This window comes from Geospiza fortis, unplaced genomic scaffold, assembly GCF_000277835.1.
Source record: "Geospiza fortis unplaced genomic scaffold, GeoFor_1.0 scaffold538, whole genome shotgun sequence".
NCBI classification, from domain to species: Eukaryota; Metazoa; Chordata; class Aves; order Passeriformes; family Thraupidae; genus Geospiza; species Geospiza fortis.
Window position 1 is genome coordinate 3,080,336 of NW_005054368.1, and position 15,582 is coordinate 3,095,917.

The 15,582-nt window shown below is 57.3% G+C and overlaps 2 protein-coding genes across 2 annotated transcripts in view; both read left to right on the top strand.

Annotated features, from left to right (window-relative positions):
- The window catches only part of SLC47A1 (solute carrier family 47 member 1), an 11,221-nt gene extending 2,731 nt beyond the window's left edge, over nt 1-8,490 (top strand). Inside the window, 16 exon segments of the mRNA XM_014308386.2 lie at nt 1,639-1,777; nt 2,208-2,276; nt 2,602-2,750; nt 2,895-2,937; nt 3,492-3,536; nt 3,902-3,999; nt 4,244-4,341; nt 4,634-4,747; nt 4,934-5,001; nt 5,279-5,387; nt 5,601-5,676; nt 5,979-6,048; nt 6,574-6,706; nt 6,989-7,083; nt 7,316-7,397; nt 7,682-8,490. Coding sequence (XP_014163861.1) covers nt 1,639-1,777; nt 2,208-2,276; nt 2,602-2,750; nt 2,895-2,937; nt 3,492-3,536; nt 3,902-3,999; nt 4,244-4,341; nt 4,634-4,747; nt 4,934-5,001; nt 5,279-5,387; nt 5,601-5,676; nt 5,979-6,048; nt 6,574-6,706; nt 6,989-7,083; nt 7,316-7,397; nt 7,682-7,917 — 1,624 coding nt within the window. The 3' untranslated portion in view covers nt 7,918-8,490.
- A 1,557-nt stretch (nt 8,491-10,047) lies between these two features.
- Nucleotides 10,048-15,327, top strand: LOC102036652 (multidrug and toxin extrusion protein 1-like). The gene is made up of 17 exons (XM_005424479.2): nt 10,048-10,212; nt 10,286-10,387; nt 10,560-10,628; nt 10,903-11,051; nt 11,150-11,192; nt 11,294-11,338; nt 11,664-11,761; nt 11,913-12,010; nt 12,509-12,622; nt 12,710-12,777; nt 13,030-13,138; nt 13,274-13,349; nt 13,428-13,497; nt 13,809-13,941; nt 14,233-14,327; nt 14,668-14,803; nt 15,113-15,327. Exons 1-17 carry the CDS (start codon nt 10,054-10,056, stop codon nt 15,325-15,327), a joined length of 1,779 nt encoding a protein of 592 aa, XP_005424536.1. The 5' UTR covers nt 10,048-10,053.
- Nucleotides 15,328-15,582: the final 255 nt, after the last annotated feature.

Consider the following 15,582-nt stretch of genomic DNA (forward strand, 5'->3'; position numbering starts at 1 on the left):
GATGCTCAGGAGGGAGACTCCGGGTCCTGCTGGTCCCGTCCCGCCGGGTTTCGGCTGTCTGCAGCCTCCGGACACGGCTCTGCGACCGGGGCCACGGCACCGTCCCTCGGCCACTCTCCGAGCCTGGCTGGCGCCCGGATCTTTATTCTTTGCCCCAGGCGCTCTTGCTGCTGCCCAGCGTGGTCCCTGCAGCTCGGCCGTGGAACAGCACTGGGGGGCTCGGGGAGGGGGACTAAGCTGTTAAACTGCTCTGTGAAACCAGGCCGGAGCCCTGGCACTGCCACTCACCCCTTGGGTGACAAGCGGCGCTTTGCTTAGTGCCAGCTCCATATCTGGCCCTTCCAGCGGGCTCTGGGTGCCCCATGCTCGCTGTCCTGAAATCCTCCCTGGAGTGGAGCTGCCGTTTGCCATTTGTCTGGACCCTCTGGAGGGAAATGACCCTTTGGAAGCTGGCACAGACAGTGCTGAGCACGTTTTGCAGAGGCTTCTGCAAAGGGGAACCACGCACCACAGCCCTGGTCCCGATCACTCGTGTGTGAACGTTTGTGCTTTTAGTCTTCTGCTATATCTGGTAAATAAGTACCAACTGTTAAACTCGTCAGAGGCACCATCCCTAACATCAAATCCCTGACCTGCTGTGTTCAGTCAGCAGAAGAAGCCTGGACTAGTTTCAGTTTCTGTAGATGAGCACATCAAGCCCTCTCAGTCCCCTCAACCATCCTACCTGCAGCACAGCCTGCTCCTCCACGTGCACAGACACCTCCAACCCAAACCTACAGCTGCTGCTTGATGATCATTCCATGATAAACGCTGTGCTGGGATGATGCTGGAGGTCCAAACCCCTCCTGCGGGGATTACTCAGAGCAGAGGGTCGAACATGCCTGGGCCTGCATCTGCAGGCAGCACGGGGAGGTCTGCAGAGGAGCAGGGATTGTTCTGCTCTTCCTCTGACCCCTCAGAGCTGGCTTTGCAGCAGCTCTGGGCTCTTGTCTTGCCAACTGAGCGTGAACAGCTCCTGGGCATGGTTTCCAGCTGTGCCCACCCCTCAGTGGGTATAAATGTCCCTAACTCCTGCCATCTGTTTCAAGCTGTGCCATGACTCCGTGCCCTGGATGCCTGCAAGGGAGACATCCTCTTGCCAAGGGAAAATCAGGTCTGGAGTGCAATCTCTGCTGCAGCATTGTTACACACTGCTGGCAAGGAGCGCACAGACTGGCCTTGGTGTCCCTCCAGGAGGAGAGGATGTTGTGGTTTTGGAGGATAGTTTTCCACAGATGCACGCAAATGTGGAAAAGCACTGGGATGTTTTATTTTCCCTTCTCTGTGCAGCCTTTATCCTGGAAAAGAGGATTTCTAGTGAAGCCCTTAAGCCTCTCTTAAATGGGGTCATCTGGCAGAGTGGCTGTGTAACACCAAAATACCACAGGGCAGGTAGATGTTGGCTTTGAAAGACAAAGATACTGAGAGCCTGCTCGAGTCCTGGAGCTGCCTCCCTGCCCAGCAGTGTTGGCAAGCAGGGATGGGCTCCCAGGACCTCAGCAGAGCCCTGGCCTCGAGGCATGGACAGAAGCACGAGGAAACCTGAGTGTTCACAGTCCATCTCCTGGGGCAGGGGTGGTGTTCCACAAGCCCTAACAGGTCCTCATCTCACCATCTCCTTGTCCTCCCATCCTAGTTCTTTGCCCAGCTGCTGGGGTTCCTGATCAGCGTGGTCAGCTCCATCTTCTGTGGCCACCTGGGGAAAGCTGAGCTGGATGCTGTGACCCTGGCTGTGTCTGTATGTATTGCTCCAATTCCCCTTGGATTTAAAAGACATGAATTATGTGTCACCAAAAATGAAAAACTGAAAAACCCAGATCTGTATGAATGTTTATGTGAGGGCCCTGGGTTTTCCTTTGCCCTGAGCACAGGCAGGAGAGGGGAACTGAGCAGTCAGTGCCTGTGCCAGTGCAAGGCCAGCACCTGAGAGCCTCTGGCCAGCTCCCTGAACCCAGCAGAGCTGAGCATGTAGCCAGGAGCAGCACTGTTTGTTGTGGTGCTTTAGATCTTCACCCCTTGCTAGAAGATCCTTTGGTTAACGAGACTGTGTTATTCTGAGAAATAGAGAAGGACTGGAAAACTTCCCAGAAACTTGCAGCAGAACTGTCTCCCCACCCAGCTGGGAGGGAGGCAGTGCTGTGGGCCAGCTTGCCCTGTCTCCCCTCCAGGTTATCAACGTGACAGGAATCTCCATCGGTGCTGGCTTAGCCTCAGCATGTGACACGCTGATGACCCAGGTCAGTAGCAGCTCCCCCTTTCCTGGGCCTGGGAGTGTTTGCTGGTGCTGTCTCACCTCCTGTGCAGTGTGGTCTGAGCACAAAGGGCAGGGCAGTGGCAGCTTCCAGACAGAACAGGGCTGGAAACGCTCTGGCTGGAGCCTGCTTCTTCCCCAAGGAGCCCTGGGTCATGCCTGGGTGCCAAAGAGTTTGCAATCTGCAAGTTGCACCCAGCCAGCCTGGTATCTGCAGCTGCAAGGTGTGGGAAAGGCATTTAGCTGTCCTGTTGCTGCCCAGCCCCTTTGGCTCCCTGTGATGCCCACCTTGATGCTCTCTCCTGACCCAGACCTACGGCAGCAAGAACCTGAAGCAGGTGGGCACCATCCTGCAGCGGGGCATCCTCATCCTGCTGCTCTTCTGCTTCCCCTGCTGGGCCCTCTTCATCAACACCGAGAGGATCCTCCTGCTCATCCGACAGGACCCCGAGGTCTCCAGGTCAGGGGTGAGATCCAGCCCTTCTGGATCAGGCATTTGCCATGGAGAGTTGAAATCAAGGCTCTCTGGAGCTCGAGTGCAGCACTGTTTGGCTTGGCTCTTGCTTTGCTGGATCATTAACTGGGGAAACAATTCTCTTTCCAGGTTAACTCAGCTCTACGTGATGATCTTTATTCCAGCTCTTCCTGTAAGTCTCTGCTAAAGCTGTCAGAAGCTCTGAGTGCCTTAGGAACACCAGGGAAAGGAGGAAGGCCTTTGCTGTGTGCCTCACAGGGCAGCTTTAGGGTTGTACAACCCTTGTGCCTTACGGGATGTGCACAGGAGCAGCAAGCAGGGCCTCTCTCATCTTCCTGTGCAATGCCTTTTGCTGTGGCCACAAAACTTGTGATGGACATTGGAACCAGGGCCTCCAGGCTCAGTCTTAGCCCCAGGATAAAGGCTGGAGCTGTCCCCACACTCACAGCTGACTCCTCTGAGGCAGGGAGCAGAACCCCTGTGAGATAAGAGTCTCTTCCAAGCTTTCCAGGATTTCTCACACTGATGAGGAAGCATTGGAGATTTCCCATTTGGAGACTGATCTGTCTTCCCAATGGGAATGGGATGTGCTTCTTGTCTCTCGTGGTTGTGGGTGCTGGCAGTGCTTCAGCTGGAGCACGGGGGTTTGGAGGAAGGTGGAGGGGGGTTGATGTGTCAGTGTGCAGTGGTCACAGTGTGGTGATGAACTGAATCCTGATTTTGCAGGCGGCGTTTCTGTACCAGCTGCTGACAAGATATTTACTGAGTCAGGTATTGTATAACTGGCCAGCTCCTGGTCATGGAATGAAGGTATTCCCAGAACATGGATAAACTTGGGGATCTCAGTTCACTGTGTTCCAGGGAGAGCTGGGCTGGGCAATGTGAGATGAGCTCACGGGAACCGTTCTTAGCTGGCTCCATTTCCTACTTCCCAACTCTGTGTTTTATGGGTTGCACCAGCTCCTGAGCTCTGCTTGTCACCTCCTGCATGTGTCACACAGCCCAGCCTCACCTGGAACACGAGCTGCCTTCTTGGCTTTCCCCTTGGGCTTTGCTGGAGGTCCCTTGTGCTCACTGGATGGGGCTTGGGCTGCCTTTTGGGGAAGCAAACTCCAAAGTTCCTCCTTGGCTTCCAGGAGATCATTCTGCCTCAGGTGGTGACAGGGATTGCAGCCAACATCCTCAATGCAGCCATGAACGCCTTCCTCCTCTATGCTCTGAAGCTGGGCATGGTGTAAGTGTGAGCAGGGCTGGGCACAGGCTCTCCCTGGGTGCAGGGCTTTGCTCAGGGCATGAGGGGGTTCCCTGTGTGCCCAGTTCTGCCACCCCCTCCCTCCAGCCCCCAGCCTGCAAAGCTGAGGCTGGAGGGGTCTGTGCCATATCTGCAGCAAGGTTGCTGTGGGTGCCCTGGGCTCTGTCCTGCTGTGGCTGAGGAGGTGGGCAAGGAGGTCCCTTGTAACCTGCCTGTCTCTCCCCAGGGGCTCTGCCTGGGCTAACATGGTTTCTCAGTACACCCAGGCCATCCTCCTCGTCCTTTACATGTGGTGGAGGAAGATCCATGTGAAGACCTGGGGAGGTACTGTTCTATCCTAACCCTTCAGAATAGCAGTGTCTTTGACATTGTCACCAGCAGGTGACAAAGGGATTGCCATCCCTCACAGTGGGAAGGTGCTGTAGCCATGTCCTCAAGGCCTTTACTGTAGCTCCAAACAGATTCTTGTCAAATATCCTGTCTCAGGAATGGCACAGCAGCAGTCCTGATGTCCTGTGAGCTGCAGGGGGGGTTGTCCTCAGAGAGGGCATGTGGCTCCCCTTTGGGATAGCACATGGATAGCACATGTTCATGCTGCTTCACCTCCTCCTGTCAGGCTGGAGCAGGGAGTGCCTCGTGGACTGGGGCTCCTTCATCTGGCTGGCAGTGCCTGGCATGGTCATGATGTGCATTGAGTGGTGGACCTTTGAGATTGGGAGCTTCTTGGCTGGTGAGTCCAAATCCTCTTTTCCCTCTGGGTCCTGGTGGCTGCTGCTTGAGGGTGTCCCCAGAGCCACCCTGGCCCTGCCAGCAGCAGCCTCCTCACCTGCAGGGCTGGGTCTGTCTGTTCCCATCCATCCCATGGGCACAGGTGCCTCCTTTTCAGCCAGTGAAGGAGGTGGCACATCTTTTCCAGGGCTGATCAGTGTGGTGGAGCTGGGTGCACAATCTGTCATCTACGAGCTCGCCTGTGTGGCGTACATGGTAAGGGCTGGGGCTGTGAGACCCTAAACAGCCTGGGAGGAATCCCAAAACAGGATCAGATCTGTGGATCAGAGCTGAGCTGGGAAGCAGGGCTTGGTACCAGGCAGGTGATGCCTCCCTAGCCTGCACATCCAGGGTGTGCTGCAGATGGAAAATCCCTTCACTGCAGCAATCCCAGTTTGTCCCCAGCTCCCCAGTGGGGAAGAGGAAAATCCCTGCAGGCTCTGCTGTCCCTGCAGGCTCTGTCACTCACCTCCTCCTGTCTCCTGCTTCTCAGGTGCCTCTGGGCATCAGCGTGGCTGCGAGTGTCAGAGTGGGGAATGCCCTGGGAGCAGGGAATGTGGAGCAAGCCAAGACCTCCTGCATCACTGCACTGCTGTGCACAGGTCAGTGCAGTCCTGCAGAGCAGAATAAAGGGCAATTACCAGCAAATGGTTCAGTTTCCCTCCCACAAGGCTTGGGACCTCCCATAGGAACTCAGTCCCACTTGTTTGGACCCTTTGGGCAAGGCAAGATCCTGACTCATCAACCCCTGAGGTCTGGGCCTGGAGCAGGATGTGCTGCCCTTGAAGCAATTTGACTGTTCCTTTTTCTTTCAGGAGTTTTCGCTGTGGTGGTTGCAGCATTACTGGGGAGCCTAAGGAACGTGGTGGGATACATCTTCACCAATGACACGTGGGTTAACAGCTTTCTTTTTATTATTGCCTTCTTGGAGGGTGTTAGTTATACCCCAGAAGCTGCTGACAGATAAGAGTTCATAAACCCCTATCTGGCAAAGGTTCCTCAAAGGTTCCTCCCCATTTCCCAGCGTCCCTGGGCAGCACAGCTGCTTCTGACACTGGGACACTACCATGGAACCAGGCTGGGGTCGGAAAACTGGGATCAGCCTTTGTGGTTGATTGAGGAAGATATGTGCGAACCAGGGACCAGGTGGTGCTGCTTCCCCTGATCAGTCCATCCATCCCTCTTCCCAACAGGGAGATTGTCACCTTGGTGTCCAGAGTGATGCTCATCTTTGGTCCGTTCCACTTGCTGGATGCCACAGCAGTGAGTATTGCAGCTCGTGGAGTGACTCCTCTCTGCAGCTTGGGCTGCAAATCTGCCTGAAGCCCACTCTGGACATCTTAAAATGATCCAGAGAAGCAAACTGAGAAACTGCCAAAGCAGCTGCTTGTGTTACCTGTACCACCTCTGTGCCTGTGGCTTCCTCCTCTTTTCCCCTGGCCACAGCTCCAGCTTTTTACTGGTTTATCAAAGCGACACAAGTGAGCAGCTGGCTCTCCAGAGATACCAGGCTCTCCCAGCACACTGGGATACTCAACAGACAGTAATTCTGGCCTGATTCCTCCTGTCATGTCCTGGGGGAGGCACCCTCGGGAGCTCTTTGGGATCTGCTCTGTGTCTGCGAGACGAGCCCCACACCGCATGCTCCAGAATGTAGCTTTGCTCCCTCTTGGCTTGGTGGGGCAGTGCTGTGTGTTTCCCTGTCCCCAGGGCTGTGTGTTTCCCTGTCCCCAGGGCTGTGCCATGCCCTGGAGGCCCCTGGCAGTGACCGTGTGTCCCTCTCCTCAGGCCACGTGTGGCGGGGTGCTGCGGGGCACGGGCCGGCAGAAGCTGGGCGCCATGGCCAACGCCGTGGGGTATTACACCCTGGGCTTCCCCATCGGCATCTCCCTGATGTTTGCAGCCAGGATGGGGGTCTTAGGTACGTGTGCCCTCCAGCTGGCGTGGTTTGAGCTGCGCTGAGCAAAGGCTCAGCCCTGGAACTCGTGCCTGGATCTTCGTTGGGTCAGCGGGGCTGGGTTGTACATCGCTGTGGATGGGGTGGGCACTGAGTTGGTCCCAGTAAATCCAGGCTTACTCCCAGCTTCCCCAGGAGCTGTTTCCTTGGAAGTTCTTGGGCTGAAGTCCTTGGGCATTCTGACAATGACTGGCAAAGGCAGGTTTTCCTCAAGCTTTTCCCTGAAGTAACTTCCCACTGCTGCAGGTCTGTGGGTTGGGATGATCATTTGCATCTCCGTGCAAGCCCTTTCCTTCTTGGCTTTTGTCATCCGCATGGATTGGAGGAAAGCTGCAGAGGAGGTAAGAATTGTGCTTTTCTCTGGTAGTTCTTGAAAGGTGCTGAGTTCATTCCTGTTTCAGTACAACACTACAGCCCCCTAGGAGGTGGCAGAAGTGAACTGAGGTCTGTCCTTCTCCTGTAGCAGAGGAGCAATTTGGTGCTGAGAATGCTTGTCTTGGGAGAGTGGAGGGTGTTTTGGGCTGGGCAGGACATCCTTGTCCTGAGAAGAGCAGCTCTTCCCTGTGTTTTCAGGCTCAGGTCCGAGCTGGAATGAAAGAACAAGTGGAAGATGTGAACTCCAATGGCACAGCTGCTATCAAAACATCTGCTGTGGGTATGCAGCCGGGCCTGACACCAGGCAGGGAGCCCAAATCCTCCACCCAGCCCCTTCCTTTCCTTTCCTTCCCAACTGTGGCAAACATGTCTGTCCTGGAGGCTCAAATGGCTGGAAAGAGCACAGTGCCTGCTGCTGTCCCTGAGCCAGTGGCACTTCTCCTGCACTGAGCAATGGGGTACAAGATACAGCTTGCAGCTGTGTGTCCCCAAGCCTTGGGAAGGGACCCTGAGGACTGTCACAGGTGCTTGTGCAGCCTCCCTGCAGCTCTGTCTGTCCCACAGGTTACACCTCCCTTGACACGGACACCGGGGACACCACAGTCCTACCTGAGAGCATGGTGATGGGGGAGAGGCAGCCTGGCCAGGAGCTCAGCACTCAGGAGGAGCCTGCTGTGGTCCCTGCCCTTCCCCCTGTGCCATGGAGGGCTGTGATGCTCCGCCGAGGGCTGGCTGCTGCTGCTGCCATCGCTGTGCTGCTGGTGGGAGTCCTGGTCCAGCTCCTGACTGGCAATGGATAAACCAGGGACACTGAGGAGCTGTGCACGGAGCAGGAGGGCACAGGGCAATGTCCCAGAGGATGGGGAGGGGGAGGGATTCCCCCACAGTGCCTTACAAACAGTCCCTTTGCACGGTTTCTGGTTAGCTCACAACGTTTGATCCCACACGCAGAGTTCTTAAAGGGGGTGAGGATGTGGCACGTGGGGAAAAAAGGCTGGAGAGCTGGTTCCTCTCCTGCTCTGCACTGGGATGGCACTCATCAGAGGTGGATGAGAGGAGACAGGGTCCTGGTGCTGCTGTCCTGCTCTCTGGGGACATTGGACCGTGTCATTTGCTCATGGCAGAGGCTCCTGCTGCCCACAGCACATTTCCTCACACGCCAGCCTGTCCCAGCATTTTGGGGTGGCAAATGCCACTTGCAGCAGCTGTGGAACAAAATGGATTTTGCTGGAAGATGTCAGACTCTGCTCCTGGGTGCTGGCTGCTGGCCCTGACCCTGCTCTCCCTCTGCAGGGCGGGCACAGGGCCTAAAGCAACTCTTCTTTGCACTTTTGTAAGGTGGGATTTTGATACAATAAAGTTTTCTGAGTAAACGTTGGGCTGTTTAATATGGTGTGAGCGTGACCCTGGTCATTGGCAGGACTGTGCTGTTCAGAGGAAAGATTGTGGGTCTGCTCCTGGCCCTGAGGTTTGGGGCTGGCTCCAGACACAGTGTTATCACTCTTCCCCTTGGGTACAAAAGCAAGATTTGTTGTTGTCAGCATTGTTGAGTCTCGGGTTTTGGTTGTTAATTGCTGCCCCCGAGGCGGTGTTGTCCTTTTATACTACAAACTATGTATAACATATTTACACTTAATTCCCAATGCCTATCACCTGTGTTAGACAGTGCACTTCTATTCTAAACCAATCCCAAAGTGCCAACATCACTGCAGAAAATGGAGACCAAGAAGAAGAACTGGACATGCCCAAGTTCCTCCATCTTGTCCCCATAACCCCCATACCAAAAATCCTAAAATCTACATTTTCACCCTGTGATAATTTTATTATTACACTATTCAAACCTCTGTGAATTTCAGGTCCTCATACAAAGCTGGCAACTTGTTCCATGGGTCATAATCAAATCCCTGGGTGCTTTGGGCTGTGTGCCAGGGTCTCTGAGCCCCCTGGCAGGGTCCTCAGCAGCTCTGGACACCCAGAGGGATGCACTGAGTTCTGACAGTTGAGCACTGTGGAAGAGGGAGGTTGTGTTGCTCAACCACCAAAGAGCTGCCCCATGTCACAATGCAGCCAGCCCAGCACTGAGTCCCTCCGGGCCTGTCCTGGCCTCTCACCTGCACCTGTGTGACTGTGACATGGCAGCTGCTGGGCCCTGGGAGGCCAATACCTCACACACGCGTGTGGCACCTCCCTGTCCCCCCACAGCTCTCCTGGTGCTGCTGGCCTGTGAACGAAAAAATGCGGCACCAAGTTTGAACGTGCCACCACCCCCAGCACCAGCGGGAGGACGGGGCAGAGCCTGCCCTGCTCAGAGCCCCGGTAGGTTTGGGATGGTGGCGAGGGCAGAGCAGGGAGGTGTCTCACTGCGTCCCACGAGTTATCCCAGCCCACTCCGTGCAGCTGGGGGCTGCACTGGCAGCTTCTCCCATCCCCATTCGGGCTCCGGGGGGAGCGGTGCCAGTGAAACCCGACACGGCGGGGCTGTGCCAGGACAGCAGGAGCCAAGGGGCTTGTCTTGGCCACTGTGATGGGAGTGAGTGAGACACAGCCCCGCCACTGCCGGCAGAGCTCAGCCCAGCCTCAGACCCCACAGCCCCGCGCCGCCGCTGCCAGAGCAGGAGCAGCCCCCAGCCGCTGCCCGGGGGAACTGGGGTGAAGCAGGACAGGTAGGAGGGCTCACGGGGTGGGTTTAGGATGGCTCAGCCCTAACGCTGGCTCAGGACAGGCAGCAGGAGCCTGGCACGGTGTGTCCGGGCTCCTTTGCCCTGCCCGGACCCTGCCGGGCTCCGCCGCCCGTGCCCTGCCCTGCCCCGCTGCCCACCCTTCCCCTGGGCAGCCCCGGCTGAAGTTCAGCCCGCCGTGGTTACACATTGCTCGGCCCGGCGCGGTTTAACAGAGCGCGGAGGAAGGGGCTCGCTGCACTCCCCCGGCAGGGCAGCATGAAGCCGGAGAGCTTCCCCGAGGAGAATGGCTTCGGGGAGGGAAGGGCCGCTGGCCAGGGCGACCTCGCACCCGAGAGCTGCCAGAAGAAACGCCGCTGGATCCCGGAAAACTTCTGGGAGGACGCGAGGCAGCTGCTGGTGCTGGCGGGGCCGCTGGTAAGAGAATCCCCCCAGCACAGCCACCCCTGCTCACCTCCATCCCTAACCTTCAGCTCTGCTCCGTGCTCAGATCCTGATCCAGCTGCTGATCTTCCTGATCCACCTTGTCAGCTCCATCTTCTGTGGCCACCTGGGCAAGGTTGAGCTGGCCTCTGTCACGCTGGCCATCGCTGTAAGCATTCATTCCCGGGGCACCACCAGCTCCCTCCCTGCTGGCACGGGGATGAGATTTGGCAGGGGAAAAGGACAGAGGAGGTTTTACACTCCCACTTTTCCTTTCAGCCCCTCTCCCTACCTGAAAGTCTTAATTGCTCACCTTCGCTCCTTGCTTTTTTGACTCCCAGGTTATAAATGTCACTGCCATCTCTGTAGGTTACGGTTTGACTTCAGCGTGTGACACCTTGATATCACAGGTGGGTAGGACATGCTGGCTTGTCCTGGGGACACGGGGGATTCCAGCATCAGCTGATGATGCCCAGGCACCACACGGAGCCCTGGCTGCTCCTGTGAGCTGGGGAAGCCTCTCCCCAGGTAACAATCCCATAACGAGGAGATCTGTGCTCCAAATCCTCCCCAGGAGATTTTCAGGGTGGTCAGGGCCGCTCCAAGTTCTTTTCCCCTTTTCCCCTTCAGGGCCCCTTTTTCCCCAGCACCAGCTGATTTCACTGCTGCCCTCTCACCCTGCAGACCTATGGCAGCAAGAACCTGCTGCGTGTGGGGGTGATCCTGCAGCGTGCCACCATCATCATCCTCCTCTGCTGCTTCCCCTGCTGCGCCGTCCTCATCAACATGGAGCCGCTGATGCTGCTCATGCAGCAGGATCCCGATGTCTCCAGGTTGGGTGGTCCCCTCATCCCTCCCCGGTGTGCAGGGGCTGAGAGGAGGGTGGTGGCCATGGCCATGCCCCTCCCTGAGCCCCTCTCTGTGCCCCCAGGATGACCCAGCACTACGTGAATGCATTTCTCCCTGCCCTGCCGGTGAGTGCCCCTGGGCACCCTGGTAAGAGTGGGCACCCTGACAGGCTGTCCCCATCCTGCAGCTCAGCACTGCCTCATCTCATCCAAAATCTCCTTTGCAGGCGGTTTTTGTGTATAACCTGGAGACAAGATACCTGCAGAACCAGGTGGGTCCCGAAGTCCTCACACCCACCCTGGCTCAGGGCTCCCTTCCACAGTGCATCCAGGGTTTCCATGCTCACAAGGTGCCCACGTGCCCCAAAACAGCTCTGACCCTGTAGATCACCCCATTCCACAGCCAGCTGTATCCATCGACCTCCCTTCATACTTCCCCACACCAGGGATTTACCTCCATCACTCATTTTCCAAGCAGGCAACATCACTGGAAGTTTGGGGTTTTTTTCTGGGAAAGGCACTGAGAGTGGGGCTGAGGACTTTCACACCTCCTTCCCAAAACCTTTAGGAAGACCCCTCATCTCCTCCTCTTTGCAGATGATCATGTGGCCCTTGGTGCTGAGTGGGGTCATCGGCAACCTCACCAACGTGGCTGCAAACTACGTCCTCCTCTTCGTGTTCCACCTGGGCGTCATGTGAGTGGCACCTGTGTGCCCTGGAGGGCAAACCAGGGCACCTGGCACTGGCCAGGGAACACTGAGCTCCCAGGGGCACAGCAGGATGTCTCTTTCCACCCTGAGGGAGGCATAAGCAGGATGCCAATGACCTTTCTCACTTCCTCTGCAGGGGCTCTGGCTGGGCCAACACCATCGCTCAGTATTCACAAGCCATTTTCTTGTTCCTGTACATCATAGGCAGGAAGCTCCACGTGAACACCTGGGGAGGTAAGGGCATCTCCCCTGCTCCCTCTGCTTCCTGCTTTACCCAGAAGTGTCCATAAAACTTCTATCAGGTGTTCTTGATAGAAGAGCAATTCTGCCCATCCTGATGGTGAAACATTAACCCCAGCCCACAGTGCTGCTTCAGTGGCACTCGTCATGCACCAGCACTGGCAGAGCTCTGTGATCAGCACTAAACATTAATTCTGCAGAAATGAAACTTTCTGCTGAGGCTTTGGAAGGTTCAGCCCCAAAGCAGGATGAGCACAGACGTAAGCAGGAGGTTGTCCTTGGACACAGCTCCAGGAAGGATGGGCTGAGGCTTGTGCTGCTCTGTGGCCCGTGGGGCAGCAGCAGAGAGGTTGTAGGTGGACATTGAGCTGCTGGAGATCCTGTGGAGGCTCTGAGAACAGGAGTGGCACCTCCAGCTGCCCTGGGTGCTGTGCAGGATGTAACCCTTGGCCAGGCTGGTCACCCATCAGGTGTCATTTCTCCTCTCAACAGGCTGGTCCCGCGAGTGCCTGCTGGAGTGGGACAGCTTCACCTCCCTGGCCATCCCCAGCATGCTCATGATGTGCATCGAGTGGTGGACCTACGAGATTGGGAGCTTCTTGATAGGTCAGTGGAGAAGGGAGCTGCCAGGACACAGCCAGGCTTGACCCAGAGCAGCAGCCACAGCCAGCACTGACCCCTCCTGTCCCACAGGCCTGCTGAGCGTTGTGGAGCTCTCTGCCCAGTCCATCATCTATGAGGTGTCTGTCGTGGCTTTCATGGTAAGGGCTGGGTTATCACTGCCCACCAGGGCTCCGTGGGGGCTGTCCCCAGAGAGGCACGCAGCAAAAATCTGCTCCAGCAAAGCCCCATCTTCCCCTCTGCACTCAAATCTCTCCCTGCTCCTGCCTCTCCCTCCTTACAGAGATGCTTTAAATCAAATCCTGAGCTCCATCCTGCTCTCTGCTGGGTGGGTATCCCCCTGTCACTGTGCCAGCCCCATTGCTAGGCACATGTGAGCCCTGTGCTTGCAGATCCCCCTGGGGCTGGGCACAGCTGCCAGCGTGCAGGTGGGCAACGCGCTGGGCGCCGGCAACGTCGAGATGGCCAAGAGATCCTCCCACACCAGCCTGGTCTGCACAGGTCAGCCCACAACAGCCTGGAAAGCCTCTTCCTGGCCTCCTTCCCATGGAGCAGGGGGTGTTTGCAGTCCTCTGCCTGCCTCTTCTCCCTCTGCTCTCCAGCCAGGCTGGGCTCAGCTCTGTGCTCTGTTTTCAGGGGTGTTCTCTGTAATCGTGGGGTCCATTTTAGCTGCCACAAGGAATGTGCTGGGATACATCTTCACCACAGACAAGTGAGTGCCCCCAGCTCCTGGCCTCGGTGTGGGGAGGTCAGTTCCCAAAAGTGATCCTCGGTTTTCCTCCATCCCCAGGGAAATCATTGACTTGGTGGCGTGGATCATGCCTGTCTACGTTGTCTTCCACTTGTTTGAAGCCATGACTGTAAGTCCCAGGGAATGCTGCTGTTTTCCACGGGGAACCTTGGTGCTCAGCAGCAGTGTCATGGATCAGGCAGTTGAGGGTCCCTCAGGCTGGTGTGGGAGGATCTCTTGGCCATCCACCAGTGCCCGCACCAGGACCCTGCAGAACTCCTGGGATCATCCCTTAGGGAAACACTGAATGCTTAAAAGGATGGTGACCCATAGGACTGGGCAGGGACACAGAAACAATGGGCAGAGGCAGGGAGCTGGGTCATCTCTTGAGCTGGGCCAGGGTGCTGCTCCCTGCCCCAGCCCCTCTCCCTCTCCTGGCAGGGTGCCTGCAGTGGGGTGCTCAGAGGCATCGGGAAGCAGAAATTTGGTGCCATCGTCAATGCTGTCACTTACTACGGTGTGGGCATGCCCCTGGCAGCCGTGCTGCTCTTCGTGGCCAGGATCGGCGTCATGGGTACTGACCCCAGGGCACTGCACCCCCAAACCCCCCACGGGCAGCTGCAGCTCCACTGGGGGCTCACCACAGCCCTCGTGCCCGGCTCTGTCCCTCTGCTGACCTGCTCACACACTGGGCTGGACTGGGATGGCTCCTGCAGCTGCTGGGAGCTTTTACTGGGAAAATTTACCCCAAAGCAGGCACCCATGAGCACCCCGTGTCCCCACTGAGCTGGGTGACATTCCCTTTCTGGACCTGCTGTCCTGGGAGGCTGGGTTGGCTCTGGCTGAGGCTGTGTGCCCTCTGCAGGCCTGTGGATCGGCATGCTCGTCTGTGTCTTCATGCTCTGCAGCAGCTTCCTCACCTACATCTCCCGTGTGGACTGGGAGAAGGCAGCCAAGAAGGTAATCCAGGCCCTGACAGCACATCCCTGCACTGGGAAGGTCCTCAGTGCCCTGCTGGGATGAGACAGGCTCAATCTCACGCCCAGTGCTCCAGAGCAAAAACCAGCACTCCCATGACATCCCTGAATTCAGCTTCCTCCTGCACAAGCACTCGGTGGCCTCAAGGTTTCCCCCTGCACCTCTTTTGGGGACACAAAGCTCAGAGCAGATGGGATGACCCGGGCTACCTCAGCCCTGAGCATCACCTGGTGCCTCAACATCTGCAGGGAGGCCCCAGGAGAGGCAGCAGAGCTTTGCCAGGTGGGAATTCCCAAGTAACCCCAGCACATTCCTTCGGCAGGCTCAGCGCCGCGCAGGAGTGACCCCACAGGAGCTGCCGAGCCTGGGCCCTGAAGGCTCCTACAAGGACCTGGATATGGCACCAGCCCCCCAGCCCCACACTTTCCTCCCTGCCAGGGCCGTGCTGGGGTCTGTCGGTATGGCAGGAGCTGGGTGCTGCATGCAGGGGAGGGTTTGGTGCAGGAAGGGCCCTGAAAGGTTCAGGAATGAGCCCATAAAATGGGAGAGTGTCATGCTGGTGACACCCTCAGCTGCTGGGAGAGCAGTAATTACCAGCGTGGGCTCAGGAGGGTGACAGAGGGACAACCTGTGGGCAGTCCTCACCTGATCCCACCTCCAGGGGCAGGACCTGGTTGAGATCACTGCTCCTAACATGCCTTCAGCCCTGTGACAAAACCCTCCTGAGAAAGCCCTCAGGGCCCCCCCAAACCCTGTTCTCCTTGCAGCGGGATTGGAATCGCAGAGCGACGTTGTGCTCACGGGCATCACCAGGACAGAGGGCCCCACGTACCAGCTGGAGCTGCCAGAGGCCACCTCCTCTCCTGCCACCCCTGTGGTGGTCACCAAGCAGCTGATGCTCCGCCGTGGGCTGGCCGTGGCCGCGGCCATCACCGCGCTGGCCCTGGGCATTGCTGTGAAGCTGATTCTCAGCACAGACTGACTCCCACCAAGGAGTCTGGGGACTCGATTTTGGGGTGAAAGCCTTTCCTGAGGGACAGGTGTAGCAGGCATGAATGGAGGAGCCAGAGAGAAGGTGGAGCGCATGCCTGTCCCGCAGGAGCCAAGGGGCCTCTGTCAGTGTTCAGCAGCCTTTGTGCAGGTTTTGGTTGGGAACGGGCCCCGAGGCTGCTCTGGCACCCAAAATGCTGCTCTGAGCTGCCTGACACACACTGAGTGTGGGGGAGACCCACCCACA